The following is a 15,352-nucleotide window of genomic DNA, read 5'->3' on the forward strand; positions in this document are numbered from 1 at the left end:
TATTATGCCAAGCTACAATGCAGCTCTTACACCAAGTGAGCTGCTAAAACAAGCAAAACAAAATTCATGAGAGCAATCAGCAACACAATTTTGGAAACAGACACCTTAAGTAAATGGACAGAGCAGAGAGATAACTCACCATTGAACACCTCATTGAATTCCCCAGGAGGCGCATGAATTATGAATTTCGCTGCTATGCGCACCTTAAATACAAAAACAAGTGTGATTGCATACCTCATATTCATCTCTATTCAAACCAATGATGCGTTGTATAGTTTAATAGCCAAACATGAAATTGCACAATATATTTGCTCATACTATTTAAACTACTTTGTATTTGGTTAAAAAAGAATATTAGAAAGTTCTACCTCTTCAAATGCAATGGAAGCACAGCAACTGAGTTCTTGTTATTATTGGCGAAAAGGAAAGACTGATATAATGAGATCAACATCATAATCTCAATCTATGTAAATTTTCAGTCCATGGATGTATGGGAACTCATACACATTCCAAGAAAGACAAAAACTGTAATACACACTTGACCTTCAAAGCCTCTCCTCTAAATTTACTACACATCCAATAATGTTAATATTTCCAAAAGGCCCACAGCTAGGTAGTAATCATAGAATTACAGAATGGCCTGGTTGGAAGGGACTTCCAAAGGTCATCTAGTCCAATGCCCCTGCAGGGAGCAGGGACATCCTCCATTAGATCAGGTTGCCCAGATCCCTGCTAAGCCTGACCTTGAAGATTCATCTCAAAGGATGTGGCCTCAACTACCCCCCTGCCCCGGTAACCTGTTTCAGTGTTCCACTACCCTTATGATAAAGAACTTCCTCCTAACAGCCAACTTAAATCTATTCTTCTCTAATTTAAAACCAATAGGTTACATAAAGTTTAAAAAAACACTTGCATGGAAACTAAAGCAAGTAATTTCACTGCATCTGCTTCTGTAAGGCCTCTTAGTAGCATGGTATCAGCAGGTAGAAAAAGGCATATTTTAATGCAAGTACTCAAGCAATTTGCTTCAGCCACGACTTCTTGCAGACAAAACACAGTCAATACTTTCACTAAAAGTATGTGTACCTGCCTGGGCTTTCTCCCTCCTGCTTACACAAACACTTGGAGAACTGCAGAGAGCAAAATTAGAAAGGACATTTTTTCCTTTTTTCCCTGAACGGTTCCCTGAACTAATCTGCTACACAGCTGCAGTAAGCTATGCTTATGAAATGAACATAAAAATGTTTGGGTTTTGGTTTGCTTGGAGTTTGCTATCTGTTTGGTGGGGGGGTTTCTGGTGTGTGGTGGTGTTTTGTGTGTAGTTCTCTGGAGCAAGGTTGTTGGCTTGTTTTTTTTTCCTTCAGTGTGAACCAAACTTAAAACTTCTCAGCTATCAACTACTACCTACCTTGCTCAGACTTGTTTTCATTCATTCTTCTTTCTCTCTTAAACTGCTAAGGGTCGGTTTCCTGACTTACACTGATAAGAATTCCTATCCTACACACTTTACAGTTATCTAGGCTCAGGAGACATTTAAATCTGCCTTGTACTCTTGATACGATGTTACTATCCTAATACAGAATACTACCAGAACCATAGGTCCCATTTCTAACACCTTCAGTTATGCTTCTGCGGAAGCCTCCTGTTTGAAATGAAAGTGTCTGAGAACCACACAGTCCATTAACAAGTACTTACAAATAACCAATGAATGCTTTACACTTACACATTTATATGTACTTGAAGTTACAAAGGAACTGTCTGAGCATGCTAGAGCTCTTGAACTCACTTGTAAATAGCTTCTACAGTTGAGGGTAGCACTACAGCCTATGCCCAAGTTTCACATAGTGGTCTCACAGAGAGGTAGCTCAAGCTTAAGAGTGCCCTGAGAGATTGCTTAGCTGCCTCACTGACAGTGCACAAGCATCAATGAATTCTCCTGAATAAGCAGCCCTTGCGACTTGCTAACAGCACACCGCTGCTTAGTGCTGGAAATAGACAAGCTGTCAGTTCCCAAGTCCCTAAACTGAATGCTACATTTTGGGTTACAGTCTTTATCTGCTGGCTCAAATAGCTACACCAGAACTCCTCTTTCCACATAAACATAAATTTGCATTATCCTGAGATATCCGGAGGGCTTACTCTTCTCAAGAGACATAGAGAGGCAAGAGCATCTTCTTCTATGGCAGTTCACTAAAGCACTTGCTCAGGTAAGAAAGTGTGACTTGGACTGTCTTTTTTGACCCAAAAGGACGTAAGCTCATCTTTATTATCTAGATGGCTCCAATGATCAACCAGCACACTTTTCCTGACTATGGACATATTTAATACTTCTGCTGAAGTCAGGGTACTCTGTATAAAGTGCACACTGCCCAACACTCAAAGAAATTTAAATGATATTAAATAGCAAATCTGCAGTAATATTAACATGCACATGAAGGAGAAGGGCCAGATAGGCATCAAAGCTCTATTACCAGGACATTTTATCAAATGACCAATTAACAGAGTCTGGGCTCAGATTGGCATTTAAGCCTCACACACAAGACCAGGTATCCAGTCGTGCTTTCACCATGACTATCAGGCTGACTGGATCAAAGTTCAACAAAGGGACAGACAATATTTCCTGTTCCTTGACTTCAGGATATACGAGGACTGCTTACCCTTGCCAAGGCTGGGTTAGCTGTGGAACCAAAGAAACAAGACTTACAGACATTTTGAGCTCTGAAATAAAAAGTTCACCAGTTTTGGCCTAGGCAGCAACTAAATGAGCAAAATGAAGCAAAATTTGGGTGCCCAAACTGCACACAAAGTGACCACATACTTTAAACTGGTAGTATCTCAAAGGTGAGAAATCAATTGCAATAAAACTGAAACATTACCTCATTTTCAGCTGTTTGGGTAATTAAATACTGGGTTTGCATCAATTTTTGCTATCAAAAATAATTATTCAGATTAGCTACAGTATGAGTAATGTTAATAAGCATTTGATAGGAACAGATGTTCCCTCAAGACAGACTAACCTAAACATTAATTTTAATTAAAATTTTACTAGTAAATTCAGTTCCACTGTAAGATCTTTTCCAGTATCACAATTCATCAATGTGTTTGTCTTTCCTGTAAAAAGTTACAATCATGCAAATTCACAATGAACATCTTATTGAGAAGTGTAAGTAAATTCTTAGAGAAGCAACAAAACGAATGTGTCTTCAGAAGCCGAGTCTGTCAGCTAACACATTGTTTTGCTAACCTGCCTTTGTGAAGCCCATCTAAAACAATCCAATTTTCTCCAATAGTTAAACCAAATTATCTGTAGAGATGACAATCTGAAAACACATTTCTCCAAATCATACATACAAGAACCTCATATTAAAGAATTAAATGCAGTAGTCTCACTTACTAAAAAGCACTTAGGCCTTCTTTACTGTCTGTGAGTTTTTCCACAAATACATACTCTAAAGGAGGCTGATGCTTTCCAAAGCCAGAATAATATTGAAGGATACATACATACTCTGTTTATGAGCTTCAATGAGATGAAGATATCCCCCTTCATCAGTAAAAAGCCAATGGCTCAGCTATCATGTGAAGAAGCATAATTTAAACTAAGGGATAGTCCATATAAAATATGGTGTTTATGGCTTCTTTTTTTAATAAAAAGCACATATAGCAAGAGATACATTTGTAGTATGAAGTAACAAGCAAAAACCTAAACACAGCATAGTCCAATTGAAATAGTATTTTATTTTTGATGAAAACTGTTTAAGGAAACACATCGATCACATGCATTAGGTGAAACCAATGCTGATTGAAACTTAAAAGATGATTAGGACAGAACAAATCAAAATATAAACAAAGTATTTTTAAAATTCTAAATTACTTTATATGTAGTACAAGGACTTTATGTATCAGCAAGCCACAAAAAACTAGGTTACAGCTAGGTATTCCTCTAGAAAATGCAAAGCCAAGAATGAGAGTTTCTGCACTTCCTGCTCTAGTTGCTCCTAAAACACCATCTAAAGTTTAAGACAGTGATTTATTGATGTAACTTCCAAAATTATGCCTTACAGACACTGTTTCCAGTTAAATATCCTCAAAGCAGCTTGCAAGAAACTATAAACTTCAGAGTTCACTAACATGGAACATCTGATCATCAACAGTTCACACAAATCAGGTCTTGCAAACAGCTTTTACCACAAACCTATGTAAAGAATTGCATATTTACTGAAGCAAACCACATTTTTGCAAAATGAGACTTCATGCAGGTTTAAGCATTGATCCCCCATTGCAGCTGTTCTCTTTATATGATTTTCACATATACCCAAGTCATACTCCTGCTTAAAAGTTAGTCTGGTATCAGTATGTAAGAGAGTGAAATACACTTTCTCAATTCACGTGAGGCCAAATGCTACCTATCATATCAGTTATAAGCTTTTAATTTTTGTAAACTACTTCAATTAAAGTAAAAATTCAGATAGAGAAAGTTAGCAAAAGAAGAGAAAGAAGATTCAATTAAAGAGCAAACCAAGCGGTCTATCAACAACTGACAACACCAGGTTACTACAGTATCTGCAGTTTTCAGATTACATAAGCACAGAGGTAGCAGTGTACAGAATGTTGTCAGTTATGTTAAATCTGCCTTGTTTTCATACTTCTGCTTTTATTTCACAGAATCACAGAATGCATGGGGTTGGAATTTCTCTCAAGGGGTAACATCCATCAGATACACTTAGAAATCCTACCACTCTACCTTTTCCAGTCTAAGACATCTTAGAAGTTACATGCAGAGATGTCAAATGCACCCCCAAACCACTCTTCCTGCTCCTGGCACATTGTAACTTAAAAAGTCCAACCTTCTGTGCTGCACATGCCTATATATGGTCATGAATGTGTGTTTGCAAAGCGCAGGGACTCCCACAACACCAAACCACTGTCCGCTCTGCTAAGATATGCTCATTTCTGATAATCAGCTAGGGGATCTCTAACAATAATATGGACATTAACACAAGCTAGCTTTTCTCCCTCTCTTCTCTTTCTCCTTTTCAGTTTTACTGAAATATAGCTGTACTTGCCAGGAACCCTGACAGTCCACTCCTTCAGTCAGCAACCATGCCGCACAAGAAAAACAAGCCGATAAGAAAGACATTGTGAAACCACATACTTCGCCCTTATTCTTTCTTACACATCACTTATTTCAAGCTCAGTTGTGAACTCCTTGATGCAGAGAGACCCATCTTTCCTCTATGTTTCTAAAAAATAAGTCAACTCTAAAAATTAAACAGCGATGTGGATATTAAAAATATTTTTAAACATAAAATCTACATGAAAATATGGAGGAGTGACAGAAGACGTTCACAATACATTTGCACTCAAAAATGATTTTGCTGCTAATTACAAGAAAAAACAAACAAACAAACAAAAACCCCAACCCAAAAACCAACCAACAAAAAAACACCAAACCACAAAAAAACCCAAACCCACACCAACCCCCCAAAACAAACACACACAAAAGCAGCAAATCTTCTACTGGTTACTTTTACCAGTGATTACAAAAAGTGTTACACCAGGAGCAAGGCACTGTACATGATGCATTTATATTCTGGATTCCTGAGACTATTTTTGCTTCCTTCAGAAGCAAACCAAAATCCCTACTCAGAGGAACCTATGTTTGGCAAAAAAGTCGACACTGCATTTGGAAGAAGGGAGCTCTTTGGTTCTGCTCTAAGAACACAGAGCTGAGAGTCTTGTGTCTAGAGTAATTCCTTCTTGTCATAGTTCTTGTTGGCTCAGGAAAGCTTTCTTCAGGCAGCTAAGCGAATGGCTTTGTCTTGACCCACTGAGCTCTACTTACAGGTAGCTACAGGTGTTCTGACAATTAGCCTGTAGTTGCTGAAATATTAACAGTTAAACTGATTCAAACAAGATAAACTCCTATTCTCTCAAGACTCTCTAATTCACACTCACAATAACATGAAAGTAATTCTAATATCTTGCTCATACTACCTGGAGTGATATTGGATAAAAGACTTCTCTAGTTTTACTGAGTTCTGAGTTTGACTCAAACTCACAGTTTGAGAGCAGCCAAGTTGATATTTTTCAATATGCAGCTTTACCTTCTAATCAACAAGAAAACTGACATCTACCACGCAAAACTGATTTTAAATTGATACATATCAGACATCAAGGAATACACTCCAATGTTTGATCATTTACAAGATGCAATGCCTGACAACGTGTCAAACATCAACATAGTTTTTGAGTTTGCAAACCTTCAATGTTTAAGAAAAAATGTATCTATCTTCTCCTGTGGACTTGGTATTACTGGCTCAAAATACTTACTAATTCTTAGGTTAGATACTTTCAGGATTTCACACCAGCAACTGCAACGTATCTTTTATAATAAAACAGGAGTTAGAGGTATTTCCTAAGCAGTACAAACTGACCTAATACTGTGTTGCTGCTGCCACCAAAAGAACTGACCTCCCTGCCTTCTCCTAAACAACCCTGTGATCCGCTTTTACAAGCTCCTTTGTATCCCAAATGCTCACTCAGAGAAAGAAATTGATCTAGTTAATAGCTTTAGAAGGTGGCAAGAACATAGCTACGAAATCACTTACCAAGACAGCTTTAAATAATTATTGCTTCTTGCTGCTAACAGTTCAGTGAGGTGAATAACCCATCAAATGGTATGACAAGCACTGAGAACATATACATGAGAAAGGGACTATCACATCAGCAGCAAACTGGCTTCTCAACATCTCATGAAATCTCTCCCATGACTATGAGTAGAATTTCAAATAGTGAAAATGCATCCCAAAATAATGCCATATTTCACATAAATATGGAGCAAAGGCAGTAACTCTGGAAGAAAAAAAAAAAGAATATAAAAAGTAATGTTGCAACTGCTTTCCTATCAAACTCAACTGAAAAACGTGTAGTACTCAATTCACTTCTGCTTCTGGAAGAGGAAGAAAACACTGCAAAAATGTGGTTCTGTGGCACAGGAAAGGAGGGGCACATTCCATGCCCATGGCTTTGACTGAACAGATATTTCCTTCATAACAAAGCCTGAAGCTGTGTTGCATCTGTCGAACACGTGTTTTCCTCAATTATTTTTAATATACAAGTATTTAAGAGTACATAACAGTACTAGCACTTAATAGTGGTGCAAAAAGTAAAACACAGCATGAGGTATTCTAACTCCATTCCTTCTACATGAAGAATTAACTTGGATAATGAAATTTATCTTCACAAAAACAACCATTTTGAAAGATGCCAATTGTAATGCCCCCAGCAGCGTATATTATAAATTATATATTATAAAAGTTTCCATATTAAATCACTTTATATATCAAATATTAAGACACAAAATCTGAAAAACAAATATCAGTCTTCTGAAAGTTATTGTATCAAGTACAGGTAACAAAGAGGAATGTGTTTCTTGAGCAATACACAGGGCTAACTAGAAAAAAATAGAGAAGATAAACTTCCCCATGTTAGTTTACACTTTTGTTGCTCCTGACTACATCTAACTGGACATGTTTTTATGTCACACACTTGCCATATTTTAATTAAGAGACATATTAAAAGAATTGTACTCAAGTTAGTGAAAAAAGTTTTGTTCACAGATGTTAAAGGATCAAGATCCACCTGAAACTTCAGCTTCAGCTATCACCACCAATTACTAAAAGCTCTGAATTGAAAATATTTGCTTGTAATTATAATACAGACAGTAGAACACACTATATCATTTTTCCTCACATCTGTATTTCTCTGAAAGTCTCAGCAGTTGGCTGGAAAACAAGCTGAGAAAAATCACAAGCATACAAAAGTGATTCTAGAATTACTGACAGTGCTACAAGTCCCAGATTTGTCAACCAAAACATTTTTCTTGCAGAGTCTTCACTGAGAGTTTTTATTTTTAATGTAGGAGTCCTTTTTCAGAGTACACACATGAAAGCTTTCAAAGACTCAGGAAAAAGAATAATAAGAACATCTCACGTCTTACAACTTGGACAAGAGTTGTATTCATTCATCTCCAAAGGACTTTCTGAGGAAAAAAAAAACAAACAAAAAAACAAACCCAAACCACAAACAGGACTGGGCCAGGCCAGGCAGAAGAGGGGAAATAAACAAAAAAGAAAGATAAATAGGAGGTGTGTTGAATAAATTAGCATTAAGTTCCAGTCTCAAGAGACTATACATTGGATGCTTTAAAATATCAGTATCCCAAACAGTGTAATTCTCTGGTACTTCCTATTTCATTGTAGGGTTAAACTCCAGCATATGTAATCAACTCAAGCAATAAATATTGTTTTAGGAAGCATGCTACAGGCTAGCACTTCCTTCACGAAACAGAAATCTCACAGAATTTGACAAAGCTCTAATGCAGTCATTGTTCTGATATAAATTTGAGTAAATCTTATCTGTAAAACCTCTAGAAGCTGAGCAATTGCATATGCATCACACAGACAACAGATAATAAGCATTAAAAAAAAACCACAGTAATATCTCAGTACCCTTGCAAAAGTCATTAATTGGAAACTGAAATAGTAGTACATTTTTCCATTCAGCAAAAAGCAAAACCATGGATTTTTGTTTCAGAAGTAAAAGGGCTAAGAAATGGCTAAAAAGGACTTCACAAAGAAATTAGACAGCATCACCTCCCACATACAGTATGAAGATGATCCATCAGCCCAACACACATGCGCTTCAGTTATCAAAATGAGACCCCTCTTTCTCAGCAGTTTTCACTGAATGGTATCTACCATAAACTAGAAAGCACGCACATAGTTCATATTTGCCAAGCAGTCTTCTAACACAAATCCTAAATGCTTAAAGCAATCCTTTCTACTACTCCAAGATCATTATCTATAACTAGATAGTCCAAGGACATCAAGCCTAGATTCAAAGCAGTGACAAGAGAAAAAGAATAATACCAGAGCTTGCTTTTACTAAAAGTCAGAAAATAAGGTGCCATTTTAACTGTACACCTCCTCCTCCCAGTTTTGGTGTATTAACATTCTCTCTCAAAGTTACCTATTAGTTCAAAAGACTTAATGCCTTCTGCTAACTTAAGTAATTACTGAAAATATTTTACATTTCAGAAGCATTTTACTTAAGGATAGAAAACTAATTTCAGTATGCTGAAAATTCTGCTTTCATGCAGCATGAGCAGCTAAGCTCCTTTACATCCGTGGAAGCGAGTACTATATGGTACTACCCAAGAAAAATACACTTATTTGTTAAATAATACGTTTAAAATTCTTATCCTACTTTTTGTTGTCTGCCAAAACTGAAATCTTCCAAAGATGATACGCTATAGCAGAACTGTAGATTGATTAATGTGTTGGAGGGCAATAGAACCTTATCTGTTAGATCATGAGTTACTGTCTCTGGTTTCATTACAGGATCTGACAATAATTTGTTCTATTACTCTTCTCTATTTCTTAGTTCTACTTCCTTCTCTTACCTACTTAAACTATGTGGTTTTCGCACTAGCAAATTTATGCAAAAGTTCTGCAAGCACATGAACAGCACCAACAGGGTTTCTGATGGTTCTGAGGTGCCACTGCATTAGAAACACACTATGACATGGTTAAAGTAGTAACTAACAAAAAGTACCTAACTTCTTCAAACTACTAATAACAGAAGAATGTATGAACTATAGTTTTATAAATCACTGATCCTACATTTAGAGTAACAGCTTTCATTTCTATTTGTCATCGAGCTTCAGGTACTTATTTATAACTTGTCTAAAATGCAATTTTGCATCGTATAGTAACTTTATTCAGAAGTGTACAGAGAGAAGACACGTGATACTGGATGCAAGGTGCAACAATTAAACATTAGAAAATGGTCTGACCACAGATGTAGTCTGCCATTGCAACACATCACCCAGAGAGCCTGTGCAGTCTCCATCCTTGGACACACCCTAAATGCAAAGTGCAAGTAAGTCCTCAATCAACCTGATCTAAGCTGGCCCACTTTGACTAAACAGCATTCAAGATACCACAGAAAGTTTCTCCCAGCCTGTACAACTCTACAACTACACAAAGTTATTATTTCCAGTGGTACATACAGTATATGATCATTTTTCCAGTGTTGAACACTTTTGTAATTTCCCAAAAAGATTAATATTCCTGTTCTGTCCTTTAATCTTAAGGGTATTAATGCATTAAAAAACAAAACAAAACAAAAAAAGGTTTATGCCTAATTCAAGACCACACACTGTATCTCAGGGTGTACATACAAATCTTAAATCTTGGAAGGAGTGCTATATTCAGAACTGCACATCAGTCTGAGACACCCCCTCAGCTTCCTCACTGTTAAAGAATTCCTTCAGAATGTTACTGAAATGTAATAATTGAGTTTAACCTCACCTTTGTAAAAACAATTCCTTGCATACAACTTCTAACACATTTTACTTGTGGAAAAAAATTAACTTGCACAGCTTTGATAAGGCAGTAAATTAAGCAGAAAGTATTCTTGAACAGCAACCAAGTTATTTCATATTTAAGTATTAAAGGTTTTTCAATCTTTTCCTGGAACCTGCTACAGCACTTACAGTTTCATTCAGAATTTAAGTATAAACAAGAGCCAGGGAGCTCACATGGTCCTCTTGCTAGACACCTTAGCAAAGCTGCACTTTAAAATACAAAACAAAAGCATACACTGATCTAATATTAAGGACACTGTCTAACATCAAGGATCTTCTCAAAATTTTATCTTAAAATTACTACACAGAGTACAGTGCAATTATACTCAGAAAAGGCTATTCAAACCCTGCTTCTACTCATCCATTGTCTTCAGTTCTCATTCTAGGTAATTCCAAGTCAGAATTTGAGATCCTTCCAAATGAACAGATAGGATATATTTTTAACAAGTTTTCATAAAAACTCCTGCTAACGCTTCCAAAGAAATTTCAGGGAAAAGGTTCATATTTGCTTTAAGGAAACACTTAAACCTGAACCTCCCACATTGGTGGGCTTGTATGTGCAAGTGCAATCTGCTGCCAATATACTGAGCTTAAAGACAAAGTTACAAAAATGAAAGAATGCACACTGCTGGCATAGGCATTTCATCTCACAGCACTGACTGAAGAAACAAATTTTCCTTAAACAGTCTGATGAAGGTAAACTGCAGACTTTTGCTGGCGTAAGAGAGACACTTTTGTTACTTAAATGTGTATGTTTTGACAGCAAATTTAAGTTATGAGTATACCAAACGCACAAGGAAATACCTGGAAGCAATATTTGTTCATTTTCACAAATAAGACTAGTTCTTCATCAGAAGAAAGGTTCTGCTCTAACTACAAAAAGCTGACCTACTGTTAAACCCCACCTTCCTTAACTACTGAGATATAACCTTACTGAAAGAGGTGTGGTTCCTTTTTGTAAAACCATGTTTGACAATTCCCATATTTACATGCCTGGCATTTTAAGAACAGCAAGAGCCAACTTTGCATTTAAAAAAATTTCTAAGATTCTATGATTTTCCCCTTTCCAATACAGCTATTTAACTTTGTAGCGAAAATGCTTCATGTTTAAGAAACCCTAAATGTCTACAATAAACACATCTGAGTCATCAAAAATGGACTGAACACTAATTTTATAATTGTAGCTTTTATGTCCACATTAGTATGCTCCTTTAAAACACTTTAAAATATGTTTACTAGTTTGACACAGCCACAGGAAGGAAAAGAATTTCCACAGAAACTGGAATAAAATTAAAATGAAAAAAAAGTGTTTACTGGAGTTTTAACAAAACTGTATCAAATAAGTTTTAAATGCAAAAGCTGTTTGACCAGCTTAAGTGATGATGGTTTTCCCACAGGAAGGGCACAGAAGTAGTGAGTTCCCATCGTTATCACTCAGGAGTCCAGGGTTTCAAGATTTCCACCTCTCACTTCTCATTTTTATTTATAGACTGAAGCAAACATATTTGTCCTCACATGCACTATCATAAGTGAAAGATGAGCATGTCTTCAAAAAAATCTCATATTAAAATGTGAAGACTAAGTTCAAAACCAGTTAAGCAATCTTGCATACTGAAATTATGTTCTTTGTCATCTGGCTCTGCCCCTTCCTTCATTTTAGAGCTTCTTTACCTGAACTCTGTGCTTTGCATCTATTCCAATTCATGCCTTTTCTGTACTGTCAACTTTGCCAAACACTGTGAATTTTAAACGTGAATTACATAAGAGCTAAACACAGCCATCTTAAAATGACTGCCAGATATCAACACAAAGGTATAGCTGCTACAAATGGGATTATTTACTGCCTTTGCAACTGTTATATCTATTGGCTATACATGAAGATAGACAGGAATCAGAGATCTTTCTGAACTTACTGAATCACTACATCAATTGATTTCCTATTTACTTACATTTTTACAGCATTATTAGGAGTCTGGTATGAAAAACTTGTATTATTTTGTCCCCTTTCTTGAATTTCACCATTTATGACCAGTGTTCTAATTATGCCTCTATTGAAATAATCTGCAAAACTATACCACCAAGATCATCTGCATCAATGTTCAATACTTAGTTCTATATCACAGGAGGAAAAAGTATATAGAAGAGTCATGCAATTCATTCTCTGAGAAAACAAATGTTTGTCTGTCTGCCTCTACTACAACATTTATTCTTAGTCTCAACTGGATGGGTGAGAAGGGCACGCTTCTCAAATGCTATCCACCCAACTTTCTTTTTTAGCTCAGTAAAATGGAGTGTTTGAGATAACATTTTTATTGTTAAATGATAGCACAACTTAAATGTAGTAAAGTTATAGTTTAATGCACCACAAGCACTGTCTGGAGATTTTCCTGCTTTTCCAAGAATTTGCAGTGTTATCCATCTTTGCTTTACTAGGCAATAAAATATACTGCCAGGCTTGGAAAATTCCATACATACAAGACAATCAATTTTATATGAGACTGAAGAAGATAAAGGAATCCATTTAAATTTACAATGGAAGAGTGCAGATTCTATTCACTTACACTAAGGCAAGAAGAGTCTCTCTAGACAGTCTGCATCCATTTCAGGAGGAAAAAAAATAATCTGTTACCAATTGACAGGACAAGAGGCAACAGGCACAGAATGAGATACAGGAAGTGCTGCACGAGCATAGAGAAGTGTTTTTTTTACTGTAAGGGTGACCAAGCACTGGCACAGGTTGCCCTCAGACGTTATGCAGTAGGTTTTGGAATTCTCCAAGAATGAGTATCTGCATAGTCCTGGGCAGCCTGCTTTAGATGACACTGCTTAACGGAGGAGTTGGACAAAACAACCTCCAGAGGTTCATTCCAAACTTGAGCGTTCAGAGATGCCAAGATAACCTGGTAACACATACACTCTAGGAAGAACGTGATGGATTAGAACTACTTGTATTTGCTGTAAGAGGCTAAAAGAATCACAGACCATCACTTATACTTCTTGGACGCATTACTACTTGTACCAGCAGACAGGAGGCACTTCAATGTGAATTAAGTAGAACAGGACGCAGTCTTAAGGCCTTTTTGGGGAAAAAAAAGTGAGATCTTGGTGCTATGCACCTCTTGACGTGCCAGTGCATCTCTAACTCTGAAATACGGTCCTGTTAACCTCAAACGTGCAGAAAACCTGCCTTATGGCCACTACTTTGACATTTCAGCTATTTTTTAGTTTCAAAGAAGTCTGAAATAATGTTGAGGTCTCCCACATTTAAGTAATCCATCAGCTTCCACAGACTTAAAACGTTTTTAAAGTAAAAAATGGATGATACCATGCATTACATAGAGGCATGAGCACCAGCACCATGTACACTAACCACCACACCCTAGCTCTAAAACAGCCAGCTGCCATGAAGCTGGGTCCATAAGAGTAAGACAAGGTGCACTGATAACTGAGGTCTTACATCATGCTCCTTGACAGATTTTTATGGGAAAAAACTGTCTTAAATATAAGAAGTTTTCAACTACCCCAAAACGAGATTACTTACATTTCCTTAACAGAGCTCCTCTGTCCCTTGACCTTACACTTCCCCAGTTGCTGCCTCCACTAACAGGAACTAAAAAACGGTTCCTCATCCCCTCATTCACCTCCACTCTTAAATCTCCCCTATCCCATTCCCCCCTTGAGCCTGCAGGTGTGAAAGGAGAGACGATGGCCAAGGCCGGCCCGCCTCCGGAGCCAGGGCCATGAAACAGAGTTCCTCTGTGAAGAGGGCAGAGCCGGTGCTCCACAGCCAGCCGGTTAGCACAGGCAAGACGCCGCGCAAAAGGGAAGTGGAGGTGGGGGAAGGGAAGAGATGAGTCCCTCCGTGTCTTTTCTACCTCTGCCGACCGTCCTCCGTTCACTGTTCTCCCTGCCACACAGCGGGTGGGGCGGCGGCACCAGCGGCTGTGTCTGCCGCCTCGGAGGCGGCCGGGAGCCGGCAGAACAGCCACCGCCTCCACCGGACACTGAACCCTGCCCCGCGTTGGACCCGCACCGTACAAGGCGTAAGGGGACATATGCCGGGGCCGGCCCGGCGGCCTGGTCAGCCTCACTGCTGGCCTCCCAGCCGACCCTCATCCCGCCCCCTGACTGACAGGCCTGGCCGCGGGGCGACGGTAGAAATACGAACCACAGGGGGAGGGTCGAGCTCGCCCCACCACCTCCCGGTTCAAAAGGCCGGAGGGCAAAATTTCGACCCGGCATGGAGCAACATCCTCACCCACCCCTACCTTCTCCTCGTCAGACAACTGCTCCTCCAGGTCCGCCATCTTCCCGTCTGGCTCCGGCCGCCGCCTCCGCCTCCTCCCTCCCAGGCAGGAAGGGCGGGGCCCCGCGCCAGCGGCGAGGCTGCGCGGGAGGGGGCTCCGGCGCAGGGGCGGTTACCAGGGCCGCGGAGGCTAGCGGCGGGCGGGCAGCGAGGGCGGGCGGGCAGCGAGGGCTGGCGGGCGGGCGGGCAGCGAGGGCTGGCGGGCGGGCCGTGGGTGTTTCGTCTGTTTCCGTGCTCGTGGGGTGGTTCTCGCTGCGCTTTCTCGGAAGAAGCGGGTACCCAGCCGGTAGCAAGGCGTCGCGGCTGAGGGAGCCGGAGCGTAAGGCTGCAGGACCTGCTGCGCCCCACACGGCATCTCGGAGACGAACATCAGGGGCTCCCATCTCTGTTTTAATAACAAGCTGAATCATAAGTAAGACCGATGGAAATTTGGTCAGACCGAGCCAAAATTTGCCAGGTACCGGACGTTACTCTGGCAGTCAGCTCAGTGCGGGTTAGTGGGTGCGGGTGCCGGGGAGCAGCGGGGCTGAGCGTTCGAGTGGGCGTGGGTGCCGGCGGGGTTGCCTGGAGAACCGGCAGCGTGCTAAAAGAGATTTTGGCGAGGTTGATTTGATGCC

The 15,352-nt window shown here is 39.2% G+C and overlaps 1 protein-coding gene across 1 annotated transcript in view; it reads right to left on the bottom strand.

Annotated features, from left to right (window-relative positions):
- Positions 1 to 14,804, bottom strand: part of CAPZA2 (capping actin protein of muscle Z-line subunit alpha 2) — a 32,286-nt gene extending 17,482 nt beyond the window's left edge. The window contains exons 1-2 of the mRNA XM_064142078.1: positions 14,698 to 14,804; positions 140 to 203 (exon numbers count right to left, since the gene is read on the bottom strand). Of these exons, the coding sequence (XP_063998148.1) occupies positions 140 to 203; positions 14,698 to 14,736 (103 nt within the window). The 5' untranslated portion in view covers positions 14,737 to 14,804. The remainder of the gene's footprint in view (positions 1 to 139; positions 204 to 14,697) is intronic.
- Positions 14,805 to 15,352: the final 548 nt, after the last annotated feature.

Source organism: Pogoniulus pusillus, chromosome 4, assembly GCF_015220805.1.
Source record: "Pogoniulus pusillus isolate bPogPus1 chromosome 4, bPogPus1.pri, whole genome shotgun sequence".
NCBI classification, from domain to species: Eukaryota; Metazoa; Chordata; class Aves; order Piciformes; family Lybiidae; genus Pogoniulus; species Pogoniulus pusillus.